The 18,123-nt window shown below is 45.5% G+C and overlaps 1 protein-coding gene across 2 annotated transcripts in view; it reads right to left on the bottom strand.

The window, feature by feature from the left end:
- TGFBR2 (transforming growth factor beta receptor 2) overlaps nt 1–11,779 on the bottom strand; it is an 89,670-nt gene extending 77,891 nt beyond the window's left edge. Inside the window, exon 1 of one of the 2 annotated variants that reach the window (XM_053221554.1) lies at nt 11,117–11,779. In XM_053221554.1, the coding sequence (XP_053077529.1) occupies nt 11,117–11,210 (94 nt within the window). In that variant the 5' untranslated portion in view covers nt 11,211–11,779. The remainder of the gene's footprint in view (nt 1–11,116) is intronic. The other variant, XM_027040856.2, reaches the window with a different exon arrangement.
- Nucleotides 11,780–18,123: the final 6,344 nt, after the last annotated feature.

The raw sequence follows: 18,123 nt of genomic DNA, 5'->3' as shown, positions 1-18,123 counted from the left end.
CCTTGCAGTAAATAAACAGGTGATAAGAGGCAATAAAAATTATATGATTAATTATAATAGAAATGATAAGAATAAGAGAGTGCTCAGGATGGGCTGAGACTGTTAGTATTTTACAACAATAGGATTTAAGGGATTCCACAATGTGACCGTGGGGTTTTTTTTTTGCTTTTCACATATTTGAGGTCAAATTTTATCAACATTTTCCCCCAATCCTATGGGTTTTGGGGAACAACATATAAAAGTGAGATGTAGTAATAAGATAGTCATTCAAAGGAATAGTTAGAAGATTCCTCTTTTGTGCTAACTGGTGTCTGCAGACACTACAGAAATGCAATTACGGGGCTCACAGCTACTCTTCGGCCTAAAAAAAGCAGTCTGCAATCTGCCAATCCGTAGCAAATTCTGTCTTTTCTGAGACTATGTTAAGAAAAGTGGTAGAGAAATCTGTGAAAGGCAGGAGAAGACTAAATATATTCAGACTAGTTTCCTTTCTCTTCCCAAAAAACCCATAGAAGCTCCTTTAGGACATTCTTTTCCTAGACACAGCAAAGCATTTCATAATTCTCTTCCTCAGGAAAAGCCTTCCCAGCCATTGTAACCAATTCAGGGGAAAAGGGGAATGAGAACGCCATAATTAACCAAAGAGAAATGGTATTACCACCAAAACCAAGTAAGCCTTTTCTTCAGCAAGGAAGAAGTGCTAAGTTCAAGTAAACATGCTATTTAGTCAGGGTGTATGCTCAGGCACCTGTACCAAGAAATTTTCAAAATAACTGTGGTTTCTTTTTCTTTTTTCAAGAGTAGTCACCTCCAACAAACTCCAAGTGGATGTTTATCTGTCAGTTCTGACCTGTCATGACTTTTGAGTTTTCTGCTTAGATTAGTTAAGGATTATGTTTTCTAAGTCAGTTTCAATGATCTCCTCCACTAAGCTACAAAATGAAACATTTCAGAACGGAAAAAAACTGGAAATATCATCTAGTCCAATTCTTGCCACTGTATGTAGAAAAAAACTAGACCTAGTGGGGCCGAGGGCCTTAGGCAAGTCACCCAGACACCTTGGTTGTCATAACACACTTTAGTCCTTCTCAGCTGTCTCCCAGGCAGAATCTTCACTCAAACTAACGGTCAGATCTGGGTTTCATTCAAGATCAAGGTTCTGTGATAATTACATATTTACAATTTCTTTTCTACTTGGCATGGGGCCTCCAAACTAGGGAAATGATGAAGGGTTTAGCTAAGCGTGGAGTGGGGGGAAGTTTGGGTTTGGTGATGTAACAATGCAGACTTCAGTCTCTGTTTGTATGGGGGTGGGGGTGGGGAAGGAGGCACTTCTATTTACGTTTTAGGCCAAAAAGCAAATCCTACCATTAAGCATAGAGTTGGATCTTGTGAAGCTTTTAAATTTCAGGGCATTTTTTAAGGAAAAGAATACAAAAATTAAAAATAGAAATTTAGGTATGAAAGCAAATATTTAGGATTTAAAATGGCATCTTACAAGTTACAAATTTTAAAAAGCTACAAATACCACAAACATGAAATTAAAAAAAAAACAGTTTTTATTAACTGACATACCTTTGAAATATTTTTGCTACCTTTTTTGATTGCATATTCTTTGATCACCTCTTCCAATGATATTTTACAATATTCTCTATAGAGATAATAGAAAAATAATTCACGGGTGCCTGGCTGGCTCAGTTGGTTAAGCATGACCTTTGGCTGAGGTCATGATCTCACGGTTCAGGAGTTTTAGCCCCGCCTCGGGCTCTGTGCTGACAGCTTAGAGGCTGGAGCCTGCTTAGGATTCTGTGCCTCCCCACTCTCTCTACTCCTTCCCTGCTCATGCTTTGTCTCTTTCTCTCTCACACAAATAAACATTAAAAAGAAAGAAAGAAAGAACTCAATCTTTGCTCTAGAACTGTTGATCAGAATTTGTAATTTTTTAAAAAATATTTAAACTTATTTATTTTGAGAGAGAGAGAGAGAAAAAGCAAAAGCAGGGGAGGGACAGAGAGAGAGAGAAAGAGAGAGAGAGAGAATTCCAAGCAGGCTCTGCACTGTCAGCGCGGAGGCTGACACAGGGCTTGAACTCATGAACCACAAGATCATGACCTGAGCCAAAACCAAGAGTTGGACACTTAACAGACTGAGCCACCTGGGCACCCCTGTAATTTATTGTTTAATAGCTTGGAAAAAGTTTATTTCAGCTTCGTAAGTCATTTTAAGTGATATCCTATAAATATTTGAATTGCCTCTAAATTTGGGAAAACCTCCATCAAGTTTCTTTTATACGTGAGCTGTGATATTTAGGGCACCGCAAGATTTCTTAAATATTCTTCAACTTGATGACACTCGCTAACCACATTGCCAGTCCCCCTTCCAGAGCCAGAGATGGGCCTATACCAAGGATAAGCCTTGCAAGTTACATCCCACCTTGGCATACCATATATATTCCCTACATACTTACACATCCTTGAATTCCCCCCAGTCCTTCCAAATAAAGGGCCGGTTTTGCTCCTTGATGACATAAATATTCCACAATGCATCAATGGATGTATATATTTCATTTTCCTACTGAGGTCACAAGACAGGCATGATGTCTGATTACTTGGCGTATGAATCAAGCACTATTTTATTTAGCTAAAGAGATTAAATGGGATAATAAATGAAAAAAAAAACTAAAGCATCCGAAAAATGTTGGATATAATCATTATTTTTCTCAGCCTCTATGCCCCCCCCCCCCACCCCTGCTACAATAGAGAAACTACTTATGTCAATTTAGGCAGCCTCGCCTTCGTATAGTATGTAATGTAACAACTGGGAAGCCAGGTGTCTAAACCAAACCATCTTGGTTCCAATCCCAGCATAATCATTTGCTACCCAGGTAGACTTCGCTAAGTTTCCCAAACTCCGGAGGACTTACAATGAGCATTATAAAATCTACCTCATAGAGTTGTTTTGAAGGTTAACTAATAGAGGGACGCCTGGGTGGCTCAGTCGGTTGAGCATCCCACTTTGGCTCAGGTCAGGACCTCACAGTTTGTGGGTTTGAGCCCCGCATTGGGCTCTGTGCTGACAGCTCAGAGTCTGGAGCTTCTTTCTTCACATTCTGTATCTCTTCTCTCTCTGCTCTTCCCCAACTCGTGCTCTGTCTCTCTCTTCCGCTCTCAAAAATAAATAAACATTAAAAAATTTTTTTGAAGGTTAACTAATAGAGATGTGATGCTCAGCATGATCCAGGAAGTAGCAAGATCTCAAGAAGCGAGCTACACACATTATTGGGAAACCTGTTCATGAAGGTTCCTGAATAAAGCTTCCTGGAGAGAGAGAACTTCCTCACTCACAGGGAGCATGAGGCCAATTCGATATCCCTGTGTAGAAAAGTTTCACAGAGTTTTCGGATGGCCAGTCGTATCCACAAACAGCCGAGTGAGTTTCCTCCCAAGTCAGTGAATTCTCTGTAATGATTTACAGCTTTCTCAGATAAGACCTAATGTGGCCTATGCTCTAAGTATGTACCAGACTTCATATTCTCCTTCGAAACGTTCCTGTTTGTTCTGCCAACTCCCCGGCTCCCCAACATGCATAGTTTGGGTAATCTATACCTTTGATAGGGTCAGAAGGGCTTCTTCCTTCTTAGCACTGTTCTACTGTTCTTGTTTTCCTTACAGAGGTTTGAGAGGGCCACGGATACTCATGTAAAAATATTTACAGTAGTGGAAGAAAACATCTAGATAAGTCTCACCCTGCCCTAGTGTTCCCAACACATGGAGGAAATGCAACTAGGCATTGGGAAATCTTTAAAAAAAAAATGTATACATGAAATAGCACACAGAACAAGTCAAATGAATAGAACTAAGGTTTCCTTCAAGAAAATACTATGAGAAACTGAACTGCACAAAAAAAAAATACGTTATAATTACAAACAGAGTCTTAGCTTTTTCATGAATGACCAGTCTCTCCAGAGAAAATATAATACAATCCACAAAAACTAAGTTTGTACCCCACACCTCTGCAAAGGAATGTTCTTGAGGCCAGATGCATCCCCAGCACTGGAAGACCCAGGGCCAGGACAAATAGAGGCCCACACACCACAGGTCAAAATACTGGAAGTTCTAAATTAAGCTGAGAAACTATTCAGTAAAATAGGTTTTGTCCTACTTCCACTGACAAAATATATCTTCATAACACTTTGCAGGCCCAAGTATCATTTTAAAACTCTTGAACTACTCAAATCCCTCCCTAGAACTGGGTGTTTTGGGTAACCATTGTCCGGGGCCTGGCCAACAACATAGCTTCCTCTTTCCACTGCCCCTTCCATCCTACATCAAGAGGGACCTTGTAAGATATGTACAGACACACAAAGCTGTAACACTCCCCTGAACACACCCCATACACACACAGCTGCTCCTTAGCCATTGCTCAGGTGCGCAGACTAGTGGCTATATGGGCCCTCACCAAAATGGACCAAAAGGTCTTTGTAGTCTGTCAAAGCTAACAGGGCCATCTGGACAGCAAATTGTGGTTCCCAGGTACCTGAAACGTGATCTAAAAGAGGGAGGAGTTTGGATTCAGAGGCCCAGAGTCTCCTCACCCCATGGACAAGGGGTCTGACTTGAGAAGAATAAAGGTAGTGCCCTCTACAACCAAGGGCAGAGGACCCTTTTGCACATACACTAGGCCTATATTTTAACTGAGCTGAAATAAACTGGGAGGGGGAGGAGATCTCATCACGAAGGAAGGAAGGAAGGAAGGAAGGAAGGAAGGAAGGAAGGAAGGAAGGAAGGAAGAGGAGGAGGTGAGGAGGCAAGGAGGGAAAGAAGTGGGGGGAGGAGGGGAGGAATGAGGGTGGGAAGGAGGGAGGGAGGGAAGGAGGGAGGGAAAGAGAGAGGGAAGGAGGGAGGGAGGGTGTGAGTGAGCTGCATATTTTCAGAGCAGACAGTCTTTCCCACTCACAGCCTCACTAGTCATAGGCACTTAGTCTGCAGCTAAAGCCATCCTAAAGAGCTGTGCTTCAGCCCCATAAACAAAACAAAGATGCTAGGGAACCCATGAGAGCCTAAGCAAGCCATGCTGAGTTGACTACATGTAAGGAGGCAGTTGCTTCCTGCTGAGTGCCAAGATCTAAAAAGCTGATCATAGCAAGTAAAAGGCCAGAACTTATCATGAGGAGAAGAATCTTAACCACCTGCAAGCCTTCAGATTGGGTGGACCTCAACAGTCGAATCTTCCCCGTTTGGTATGCCTGATAAAGTCTGTTCCATCTGCTCTCACCAACGGTCATTTGCAGCCTGTACGCAGAGGCTGACCCTATGTGCCTGGAATTTGGGCAGAGGCCCCTTTTGCCCACACGCTAGGCCTGGATGGTGCTTGTCCAATCGCCGCCAACAGTCAAACCGTGGGTCACATGAAGGCCTCTGTGATCAGACTAGAAGAGTAGAGTTTCCTTGCAAAGAGACTGCCCTATCTTGATTTTCTGTAGTACAAAGAGAATCAGGAAGGAGGCAGATCACGTAAGCAGAGCAAATCATGAAATCAGAAGCACTGAACTGATCCTATCAGAGGGTCAGTTTCCCCTTGCTGAAACACGGGGACTCTTCACCCCCTCCCGAACTTCCATCTCAACTTCTGTACTCACAGATACACCACGTAAAAGAGCCTAGCAGAGTGCAAGCCGGGCAAACTTTGAATACACACACACACACAAACCTCGAGTGACCTTGAGCAGACTCCATCTTCCCCATTTATAAATAAAGATAGCAGGCTTCTTCTGAAGATTAAATTAGATCAGCCATGTCAAGCAGCCGGCTGCGAGCAGATTTTCAAATGCTGGTTTCCCTTCTCCCCACTTCTCCCTGAAATGAGCTAATGTGCCCGCTCGGCCTTCTAAACCCTCCTGACATGCCAGGCAAGGAAGGAGAATGATCGAGGTGCCCAGGAGGTGCCCAGGTCGGGGGGGGGGGGGGGCGGGACACAACATTACACGGAAAACAGGTAGCACAAAACACGTGGTGAGTGTTCTTACTGCTAATGCTTCTCTGCTAAGTCACTTCCCCTGAGAATCATGCGTTAAATCGGCCAAAGCTGTAAGGACCCAGAGAGCGGAAGGTAACAAGGTGGCAGAGTTATGCTTTTATGTGGAAATTGGCTAAATAATGCCATGCTCTAGCCAGGAAGTAGGTTTCCTCTGCACCCTATTTTAAACTGTTTTGGTGGTTTGCATCAGACCTAAATAACATCCACACAGCTCTGCAGCAGAGAGAGACTGCTCGAGGGCCACTCTGCCCTTAGACCAACTCTGCGTCACTGCTTATAAACCAAAACATAAAACCCTGATGAAAAAAGAAACTTAAAAGCTATATTTAGATTTCAGCACTTCATTTTTAATGAAAGTCTCCTTTCGACAACCTTCTAGAACAAAAAAAAAAAAGGAGAGAGAATTCAGGATTTACTGGAGAATTTCTTCGGTGGAAACCCTAATGTTTTGGAAGGGCTTAGAATGCCTAATGCTAATTCAAAATGCATAGCTAAAGGGACTGGATGAGAACTTTCCATCATGCCTTGTCAGAAGTTGAAGCCTCTTATTCCATATCTCACCAGAATAAGAAAACAAGAACATAGGATAAAAACAGCCATACTGCCCACTTAGATCAGAGCCAAAACGATTCCTTTCCTTTTTAAATGTTTATTTATTTTTGAGAGAGAGAGAGACCGAGAAAGCAGGGGAGGGGCAGAGAGAGGGGGGTATAGAGGATCTAAAGTGGGTTCTGTGTTGACAGCAGACAGCCTGATGTGGGGCTTGAACTCATGAACCAAACTCACAAACTCTGACCTCAGCCGACGTCAGAAGCTCAACCAACTGAGCCACCTAGGCACCCCGGAGCCAAAACTATTCTAACCAAAAGTAAGATCTTACCATTCAGACAAACTCCCAATACATAGTGATTGCCTGGTTGTTAAAACGCTTGGCCTGGATTGTACCAGCAGCTCAGCTCAACATTTCCTGGGTGCTAAGGTCTTAGCTCAACCTGGGGTTGAGGTTTCTTTAGGCAGCTGACATTTGAGCAAAGTGTTGTTGTTTTTTTTTTTTTAAGTTTATTTACTTTGAGGGGCGGGGGGAGAGCATGAGCAAGGGGCAGAGAGAAAGGGAGAAAGAATCCGAAGCAGACTCTGTGCCATCAGACAGAGCCCAACACGGGACTTGACCCCACGACCCTGGGATCAGGCCTTGAGCAGAAGTCAAGAGTCAGACAGACGCCTAACTGACTGAGCCACCCAGGTACCTCTACACTTGAGTGCAGTCTTAAAGACAAGGAAAAGTTATTCAGGGAGCAGGAGGTGTGAGCAGAGAGCAGCTTGAACAAAGACACTAACTAAAAGGGCTAAACTATTCAGGGCGTGTGTATACAGGATGACAGGGGTACACTGGGAAAATGTGACACTTGGTGGGATGCAAAGTCTCAGAATCAAAGGACAACCAGATCATGGAGCATCTTGTGAGGCCTGATTGAGGACTTAATAATAATAATAATGAAAGCTGCTATTTATTGAGCATTTACTATGCTGTGGGCACTGTGTTAAGCACTTCAAAGCTTTATTTCATTTCATCTTTACCATGGCTCCATAACCCCCATTTTACAAACGAGGGAGGGCACTGAGGATGAGAGAGGAAGGTTTCTACATCAGGCAACACAGCCAGTAAGCAGGAGGTGGTTCTGGAACCCAGGAGGCCTCGATTCCAAAGCTTGTATCTCTAAGCCTGTCCTCAAAAGAAAGACTGGATGGGCACATTGGGTCTACCACAATGGCTACAGAGTGGGGAACCAGGGTGGCCCAAGTGGGGACCTACAACATGGCAGGTATAGAAAAGGACAGATCAATGGAAAGAAAAGATGTTCAGAGGGACGGAGAAAAAAACAAACATTCAACAGGCACTCCTATAAGAGCATTCAACAAGCAAACGGGCTTTTGAAAGAGGGGTCTAGGAAATAAACCACCAGGGTTCATTAACGCCTCTAAGTGCACAGGGTTAAACTATGTGTCCTTGTTTATGGAGGCCTTTCAAAGTCCTTGCACGAGGCCTTTCACACCCTCCCAAACGTTAAACTCAATGAGAGCAAAGACCAAGTCTCATCTTATTCATTCAGGACAGTGTCCTCAGGTCTGAGCCTGGCACAAGAACATACTCCATAAATACTGAGAAGGCAGAATGAGTACTGGCCACTTTTTACAATGGCACCAATGAGGTATCACTCTTAATTGGAAAATTAGGGTTAAAAAAAATAAAGAAAAAATTTTAAAGTAGCATTGATAACAAAGGATTGGTAAATTAAAATGGAAACCATGTGCGGCACCTGGGTGGCTCAGTCAGTTAAGCGTCCGACTTCGGCCCAGGTCATGATCTCACAGTTCATGGGTTCGAACCCCGTGTTGGTCTCTGTGCGCACGGCTCGGAGCCTGGAGCCTGCTTCAGATTCTGTGTCTCCCTCTCTCTCTGTCCCTTCCCTGCTCACACTCTCTGTCTCTGTCTCTCTCTCTCAAGAATAAAGAAACATTTAAAAAAATAAAATGGAAACCTTGTAGCAGTTATGGTAGCTACACAAACTGTAATGAGGACTCATCACCATGGGGTGCTACCTTGATAAAAGGCAATAAATCCAAACTATGATGAGTTTTTTGTATAAACCGTAACTGGTGAAAAGTAAGCTGTTATTAAAGGAAGTGGCCTAGGGGTATAAATGTGTTTTCTGAAAAGCAATAGGACCAAAGATCAAATTCCGGGCCTAGCAATCTCTAGTCTCTGACCTTGACCAAGTAAGTACATAATATGATTTTAGGAAAGAAGTTTATCTGTGTGACACTTTTACCAACACTGAGACTGCCACAGAAATCTCTTGTTAGGTATTTGAAAAGCACAAGTGGCATTTTTCAGATCTGAAGAGTTTTTTGACATGTAAGATTTTCCCCTAAAGAGTAATTACTTAATTTGGGGCATTCGGGAAGAGTGGGTCTACGAAACAAACAAACAAACAAACAAACAAACAAAAAAGGATTTAAGAACATTTCTTCGAGAAGTTTGTTCTTACACTGAAATCCTTTGCCCACTTATCAGTCTGCCAAACAGAAGATGGGACTTACTTAGGTGACCTAACAAGACACGGTAAACAATCTCATTTCCTCCCATCTTATCACACATTAAGATGCTCTGAAAAAGCCTGGACAGTTTACCAGTTATTTTAGAAAAATCCTGAAACCGTTTACTTACATGGAAAATTAAAATGCAAGTGGAAGGTAGGTTTCTTGTTTTCATTATAGCTACCTTCAACCTTCAACTATCCTTGAAAGTTTAATTTCAAATGAATCCAAATTCAAAGTGATTCCTTAGTTCAAATTCGGAAACTTTAATTCCATCAAAATATGAAACCTGTGGGTTTTGCAAAACTGTTCAAAAGCCCGAATGAAAAGCCACTAGGCTCTTAAGCTAATTGTTTAAAAATGTGTATACAGATGAAATGAAACGGACTCATGAAGTACTGAGTCTGGAATCTGAAAATTCATAAATCTTATCCTCGTAAACAAAACATAACGAAATAAGGGCCTGCTGATTTCCTTCTTTCGTAATCTGAAACGAAGAGTTTTAATGACTTTTAACGTACTCGGAAAATGAAGGGTGCTGTTTCAAATCTTTACTAGCAAAATACAGTTCAGTTTTTAAGTGTCTGGAATATAATCAGAGACAGTTGAACATTGTGGTGCTGCAACGTAGGAAAACATCCAAGAATGAAATACTAGGATCTTATTAAACTCAAATGCGCGTTAGGACGTTATGTTTACAACAGTTCTTCTGCCTTATTCCACTGAAAACTCCCATCTCCATGCCACGTTCCGTATGAAGCATCATTTTAAAAAGTTCTCAATCCACTTCAAATCCTCTGAAAGGTACCATGTAGAACCCGATGCTTCTCTCTTCTGGACAAACATAAAGGTCAAGGCTGCCTGTGGCCCCTTGGGAAAAACAAGCAAGTACCTGAAGGTGATGTGGCCTGTGAGATCCTCTACACTTCGTCCCAAATCTACCTACACAAGGCATCTCCAAATCACCGAAGGGGAAAGGCAGCGACAAGCGCTACCAATGAAAGGGATGTAAAACTATCCCAATGTAACCATTTTACAGATGAAGGAACTGAGGCCTTGAAAGGTCCAAATACTCAGTTCACCTTGACCCCAGCTGCAGACACTCAGTTGTCGGAATCACAGCTGCAAAAACTTTAACTTTTAAGGTCCCGGGGGTTCCGCACTTTCCGCAGCAAGTCAGTAAGAACTCAATTCCTGCACTTTTCACCTTCAGAAACCTCTAGGAAGCTTAGGGACGGTCAAGAATCGAACCTTTCCAGAACCCATCAACTCAGGGAAGGCAGGGCTGTCTTGCTCCAGGCCCCATCTCCAGCGCCCAGCACCTAGTAGGCACTGAGTTCCTAATTCTCCGCCTTCCACCTGACCATCCCTGCTCCCCTCCCCGCCCACGCCCAGCCATCAGCGGGGCCAGAGAGCTTTCCTTGGGAAATTGTTTCTTTCCTTGAAACTTGCAGACAGTGACTGCGGGCCGAGAAGCCGGCCTGGGGCGACGTGCGGCGCCTCCCCCGAGCGAAGGCTGGACTCGCTGGCCACTGAGGGGGGTGGCTCGGCCAGACCCGGGTGGGCGCGCGGCTTCGGCCCGGGCGGCGGCGACCCCAGGTGCGCCAGCTGCTCTGGCTGCTCGGCGGCCTCGGCTCCGGGCCGCGCGGCTCCCCTGCCTCCTTCGGATGCCCAAGCAACTTCTCAAACTTCCCTTTCCGGGGGTGGGGGCGCGCCTCGGACGCGGCCGGCGCAACGCCTTTCCTGCCCGCACAAAGGGGGCCCGACGTGCCCCGCGCCCCCTTCCCCTCGAACTTTCCTCCTCTTCTGAAAGAGAAACGCACACCCCGGCGCCCCTCGGGGAGCCGGGCTGCGTGGGTGCCGCCGAGGGAACTTTCCCGTTTCCGCCCGAGCGCCGGGCGCCCGGGGCCGCCTGTCAAGCGCAGCGGGGACCCCCGGCGCCCCGCCGAGCCCGCCTGGGGCGGGGGGGGGGGGCACTCACCGGACTTCAGAACGTGCGGCGGGATCGTGCTGGCGATGCGCGTCCACAGGACGATGTGCAGCGGCCACAGGCCCCGGAGCAGCCCCCGACCCATGGCAGCCCCCGCCGCTCGTCATAGACCGAGCCCGGAGCGCAGCGGACGGCGCCTCCCGGAGCCCCGGCTGCGCCCCCGCGCCGCGCCCTCTCGGGACCCTGCGCCGGCCGGCCGGGCAGATGCGCGGGCCAGATGCGGCGCCGCTCGCCAGCCGGGAGGGGGCCTGGAGGCCGGCGGGGCGCGGGGAGGCCCCCGGCGGCCGAGGGGAGCTGCGCAGGAGGCCGGCTCCTGCCCCCGGCGAGTGCGCGCGCGGGGGTGTCGTCGGTCGGTGCGCGCGAGTGACTCACTCAACTTCGCCCGGGCGCCGCGGGGGAAACAGGAAACTCCTCGCCAACAGCTGGGCAGGACCTCTCGCCGCCCGAGAGCCTTCTCCCTCCGCTCGGCTTTCAGCCCTCGCTCTCTCTGCTGCCTGCCAATCACGTCCCTGAGACCGGCCCCTCCGAGGGCTTTGGCAAACTTTCAGCTGCCCCCGCCGCCCTCAGGAGTGCTGGCTCCGAGCATTTGCCCCCCCCCCCGCGTGACTAAGGGCACGCGTCTCAGAAAGTAGCCGAACACAGCGAGTCTGCACGCTTTGCACGAGCTCCGGCACCAAGCATCCTCCCCCTCCGCACACCCCCCTTTGCATTGTTCCCGGGTGCCCCGGATTCGTGTGTTCAGCCCCCCAAGTGCGGCCCCCGCGAGCGGATGCCGAAATCTGAGGCGTGAGCGCAGTTTTGTTTCAAATAAAATAGCAAGCAGTGCCTCGAGAAACTTTTGTTTCGTTGTGAAATGTTTTCCTTGCTGTAGGTCCAAGTCCGGAAGTTTTTTTTTTTTTTCCCTCCCCCCCCCCTTTTTTTCCCTCAAGCTTTAATGTGCGTGTTAACCAAGTGAGTATCTTGCTAAAATGTAAAATTTCTGATCCAGGACCCCCAAGCTGCAGCGTTTCCGAGGAGCTCTGGGGTGCTGCCTCCCGTTTTGAACTGCCCCTTCCTGGGGGGTGGGGGTGGGGGCGCTTCAGTGAGTGGGAGGGAGCAGCCACCACAGAGGGATAGTGGTGGGACATTTCATGTGCAGAATGGATGGAGTATGGCAGTAAATGTTAATATCAAAGTGGCCCAGGAGTGAGAGAAGTGCCAGGGTTTGCACTCCAATACTGCCTGTGAAGGGACGATCCTTAGCGCCTCTGCAAAAGGGAAAGCTGGGGCAACTTTGACCCTCCCTTCTTGCTGGGGTGACCAGGTTTGCCCGAAAAGATCCATGTGCACACCTGTTTTGAAGTTCGATCATTCAAGGAGCCCCTTTTCCTTTCCCAAGCGTCTTGGTTGGGTAGGGAATTATATGCTCATCCCAGTTCCAACCGTGTCCGGTTCTCTGGTCAGGAGATCTTCCAGCAGGTTACACAATGAACTTATTTTCTTTATCTGAGAGAACCATTTGCAGAGGCAGGTGGCCAGGTTCATTGGGAATAAAAGCAAATAGCTCTCCCAGGAAACCGAACGCCGGAACACCTCCCTGTCAATCTAAGAGTTCATTTGCTTGATCCTGAAGCCGTCAGCCTTGTCACCATTGTTCCACCCAACACGGAAGCTGCCTCTGAATGTCTCTTAGGAAAAGGCCACTTCCCAGCCCTCTTGTGTTCCAGATGCTGGAAGTGCAGGGAAACCAGGAGGGGCTGGGCATCTTCTTGCTCAACCACAGCCTCGCCAAAGCTGGTGCCTCTTGAGCCACCAAGGAAAGTGGAGTTCAAAATCTGCTTCTTGGGCGGGAGTCTCCCAACCACCCATCCCCAGTCTTGGCCATTCTGGGCACCCACTTTCTCAAATCAGAGCTAACGTCCATTTTTCAAAGTGCACACCTAATTATCCCAGTCCTCTGATTAAATGCATTCAGTGGCTTCCCACGGCTCTTGAGAGAGGGTAGAAATTGGATCCTTCAATTCCCTTCCTCTCCTGCTGAGAGCCTTCTCCAAATTCCCTAGAGCATGTCCACTACTCCTCTTGTACAGAGCCACCCCTAGGGCCCCCTTCCTTCTCTCTGTTCTTCCTTTCTCCTTCACCCAGCCAATTCCTCGTCTTCTTGGTAAATCCCAACTTCCTTGATGGACACGATTTCCCTAACCTCTCAGAATAGACTTTTTATTATATGTTCTCTTGGCACCCTTATGCTTCTCATTTTTAACACCTACTACAGGTATCGTTGTGTCATTATCGGTGTCACTCTTTCACTTCTATTCCTCTCCCCAGCTCAAGTCCAAATTTTTTGAGGACAGGGATTAAATTTTTCCCTCTGCTCACCATTGTGAGCTTAGTTCCTAGCATGTAACAGGTGTTTAATAAATAGCTGTTGGATAAACGAAAGAATGAGTTAATAAAGATTTAGAAGAAAATTGGACTTCAGTGCCCTACTTATTCCACAACTCTGGAGAAGGCATTCTATTACCTAATAAATTGAGATGTAAACAGGCTAGTTTTTAGCTACAGGTGATGTCACTATTACTTCCTTTTCTTTAAAAAGGAGAAGTGTGTGGGTATTTTCTTTCTTCTTTTTTTTCTAAATTTGCCCAAGTTCCTCTGGACAGCTTACATATACCTCCTTACTCCTCCAGACATACTGAGAAGCAAATAAATGCCCAGGTGATCCCAAAGGCTTTTTTCCCCCTATATTTAATGCAAAGACAGATGTTTTACATTGTCAGAGGCCAGGTTTAAGATACTCAGTTCCGTGGCAGAGAATTTAACTGGAGGGCCTTTGCCATCATGTGTTAGTAATGTTGACTTTAATGTTGTTTGCCTTTAACATTTCTGATTTAATCCCCAATCTCCTGTGAAATTGAGAGTCTGAATTCAGCATTGCCAAATGCAAACTCATCCTTTAGAAACCATCAGCCCGATGAAATCAGAGGCCTGTAAACTCACACATACTGCAATTTGGCCATCTTAAAAATTTGTCAGTTTGACCTTCCTTTTGGGATTCTCCCCGTAAAAGAAGTCTGATACTCTCAGTTAAAACATTGCTTTCACACAGAGTTTTATATTTGACTCAATATAATTTTCAGTTAATAGACATATGCAAAACTTGGGGCCATTTGCAGATAGAAGCAAAAATTAAAACCCCAACTCCTCGGGACTTAAAAAACAAAGAGTAATTTTTAGGCCCTTACCAATTTGAAAAACAATAAAAACCAAGTTGAACCAAAGTTAAACGGCTTGAGTGTCTTCACATTTCCAGTTTCACAACCTCTGAGCACGAGTGCGCGCGCGCACGCACACACACACACACACACACACACACACACACACAATTGCACTGAATCAAAATGGTTAATTTAAGCCCTGCATTTTCCAGTTGTGATAAGCCAGAACTTTCCACTCCCCTCAACTTTTTGACACACAGCTGCTGAGGTTACTGGCAACCAGAGCAGTTGACAGAAGACTGCTCTTCATAGAGATCAATCATATTCTGCATTCTCAGCTCTTATCTCTTGACCAATTCTCCTTCTATTGTGAAACAGGCCAATGAACATTGAGACAATACTGAATGTGTGAGAACCACCCACCCCTTTCAGAATCTTACGTGATGTTAACTCCTCCAGCAAATATTTTGTGATTCCTCCAGCTTCAAATGATCTCTCCTCTCCCAGAGGGAACCTGAGGAGCATTTCGTTTATTTGACCTATTTTGTAATGTTTATCCCATTCTGACACGGAGTGTGTTATAATTATTCATTATTTTTTTTGGAATTCTACCCCCCTCACACACACATACTTGTAAAACCCTTGGAAACATAGATTATTCATTTTTCAACTTTGAACCACACTTTGCGCCCTGCAGTACTCCATGTATGTTTCCTGTCTTCGATAAATGGAAAAAAAATGAGAATATCTGTTTTTCTCACCCATCCCCTTGTTTGAAGTTCTCTACAGATATTAATAAAACCTGCTATTATACCACATGTTTAGAGAAAGCAGGAATTGTTTCTTTTGGAGAAAACATAGTTGTGTTTTAAATTGCAAAAATAATGTATACTCACTTTAGGTGGAAAAAAACCTAAAATAGAGATAAGCCAAAGGCAGAAATCAATGAAAAGATCCTTCACTCTATCACCCAAATATAATCACTTGTTAACATTGGGGAGCACGTCCTTGCAGTACTGATCTGAGTTTCACTTTACGGGTGAAGAAACTGAGGATTAGAGAGATTAGAGAGTTGGCAAAGTTCACGTAGCTAGTAAGGGACAGAGCCCAGGTTTACACTGACGCCTGGCTAGCTCCAGAGTCTACACTCTAGAATAAGTTGATCAAGTGGTCGATCCCAACCACCTGACCAGCCTGATCATCACACTATTTTGGGTGACTATGGGCTGGTGAGAGCCCACCTCTGCTATCACTACTTCCTCCCTTACTCATTGGTCAGCCCATGGCAGTCACCCCTCCATTGGAAAGTACTTTTGCTTAGCTCACATCTTGTCTTTGACTGGTGCCACGGATGGGCGTATTCCAATCAGGGGCTTACCTGCCTTCTTGCTCTATTACCTTGTATAGTAGGAGCCTGCTCACCTCTCTCCCTTGGCATTCTCTCTCCTTTGACTTCAGTGTTGCTCTTCCATTCCTATGTTATGGACTAAATAATATCCTCCCCAATTCATACGTTGAAACCCTAACCTACAATATGACTAAATTTGATGATAGGAGCTTTGAAGAGATAATTAACATTGAAAGAGCTCATGAGGTTAGGGTCCTAACCCCATGCGATTGATATCGTCATAAAAAGAGTTTCCAGGGAGGCAGAAGTGCACACACAGAGAAAACGCCGGTGAAGACACCGTGGAAGGCAGTCAGTCACCTGCAAGCCCAGAACAGAGGTCTCAGGAGAAACCAAACCACCAACGCCTTGACCTTGGACTTCCAGCCTCTGGAAGTGTGAGAAGTAGATTTCTGCTGTTTAAGCTGCCCAGTCTATGGTATTTTGCGATGGGAGTGCTAGCAGATGAGTGCGCCCAATTTCCTGCTGTTCCTTCTCAATATCTTGACAGGTGTGTTTTCCTCCGCTCATTGGTCTCATGCGAGTGCTTACCAACTCTGTTCTCTGCCCCTCTCTCCCTCCTCCCGGGAACACATGCATCTGTATGGCTTCACTAATACATGATGATTTCTAAATCTAATCATCAAGCTCTGATTTCACCTAAGCTAACATTATTCCATTTGCCTACTCGACTCTTCACGGATGTCCCACTGGCATCGCATACACTCGTAATTTTACAATTGGACTCCAAAGTGCATGTCCCCTTGGTACATTCCCCATATGGAGAAAAGGCTCTATCTTTAAAAAAATTTTTTTATAAATGTTAAAAAGGGTGCCTGGGTGGCTCAGTTGGCTGAGCATCTAACTCTTGATTTTGGCTCAGGTCACGATCTCAGGGTCAGGGGACTGAGCCTCCATGATCAGTGCAGAGCCTGCTTGGGATTCTCCCCCTCTCTCTCTGACCCTGCCCTCCTCCTTTACCTCTTTCTAAAGTTGAAATTGAGAGAAAATTGTATAAAGGCTCCAACTCCAATGGATAGCCCAAGCTAGAAACATTAAAAATCAGCTAAGAGTTTACTTCTATTTTACCCTCTTGAACTAAGTGGGCATTAGGGTCTATCTATTTACTTTCTGCATATCTCTTGAGTCTGTTCTGTTCTCATCCCCCATTTGCATGTTTTAGTTCTGCCTCTTGTTACGAGGATTACTTTAGATTCTTCACCGGCTTTCCTCCCTAGTTTCACCACATCCCACTACATCTTCCCCTGTGACCAAATATTCTTCTCCAAAGATACCAGAGTAGCAATCACATTTAAAATTGTTCAATGGCTTCCCATTGCCTTCAGGACAGAATTTCAACCTGGTGTCCATCCATTTATGCATCTTGCCAGCATTCGATCCTGTACTATGACCCAAATACTGTGTTAAGCACTGAAAGCATGAGGACTCAGAAAATGTAATCCCAGCCTTAACTGAAGGGCAGGAGGCTGTCCTTATCATCCGATGTGAAACATAGATAAGTAGAAAAATAATATGAATAGCCCTGATAATATAATTGTCACAACGGTGATAAGCTCAGGCTACGACAGAAGCAGGCACTAGGGTCCAAGAACCAGCCTGAGAGGGAGAGAAGACCGCAGGGAAGGAGTGCCTTTTGAGCTGAATCCTGAAGCATGGTCAGGCCATGAAGGCCTGAGGAAGCATGTTGCAGATACACAGATCAGCCATGAGAAGACAAGGGGAAGTACGAGCGTAGACTGGGCCGGGGAATACAAGGAGTTTAAAATGCCCAGAGTACAGATTTGAAGGGATTTTAGGTTGTATTTTTTGGCCCCAGTTCTGCCCCCCTCCCTGAATTCATGTTCTTTGCCTTTTGAGTGTGGAGTTCCTCCCACTAGAGGCAAAGGGTTCTCACAGGCAAAAACCATCATGGGGTCCATCATGGGGCTGGAGGTGAGGAGGGCAAGGCAGCTTTAATTTAGATTCTTGGCATCATCTACACATTTGATTATTTAGGAAGTTATAGAATACAGCCAACACCATGGCTGGCTTGCACAAAATTTATTCTTCCCCTTCCTGCTTTGTTATCAGAGTCTAATTTTGTTTAGGATATGGATTTAACTGTGTCTTAGGGAAAGAGCCTGTCCTGGTTTGTCTGGGCAAAGAAATATAAAAAGGAATACTACTGGGGCTTGTGAGAAAGTTTTCTTTCCAAGGAAAGCCACTCTTCCCGCTCCTGTTTCTTACCTTTAAACATAATTAGGGGAGGCTGAAGCAGTTACAGGGATACAGTCACCTTTCAACAATGACAGAAGGCCAAAAGTATCCCAAAGTAGAACTATGGAACCAATATAAGTAACCACCTCAACTTAGACATTATCTGAGTATGGTAGGTAGTCTTCGCAGATGGCTAT

The sequence above is a fragment of the Acinonyx jubatus genome, chromosome C2, assembly GCF_027475565.1.
Source record: "Acinonyx jubatus isolate Ajub_Pintada_27869175 chromosome C2, VMU_Ajub_asm_v1.0, whole genome shotgun sequence".
Lineage (NCBI taxonomy): Eukaryota > Metazoa > Chordata > Mammalia > Carnivora > Felidae > Acinonyx > Acinonyx jubatus.
Note: the sequence above shows the minus strand (reverse complement) of the source record. Positions and strands in the feature narration are given on the sequence as shown.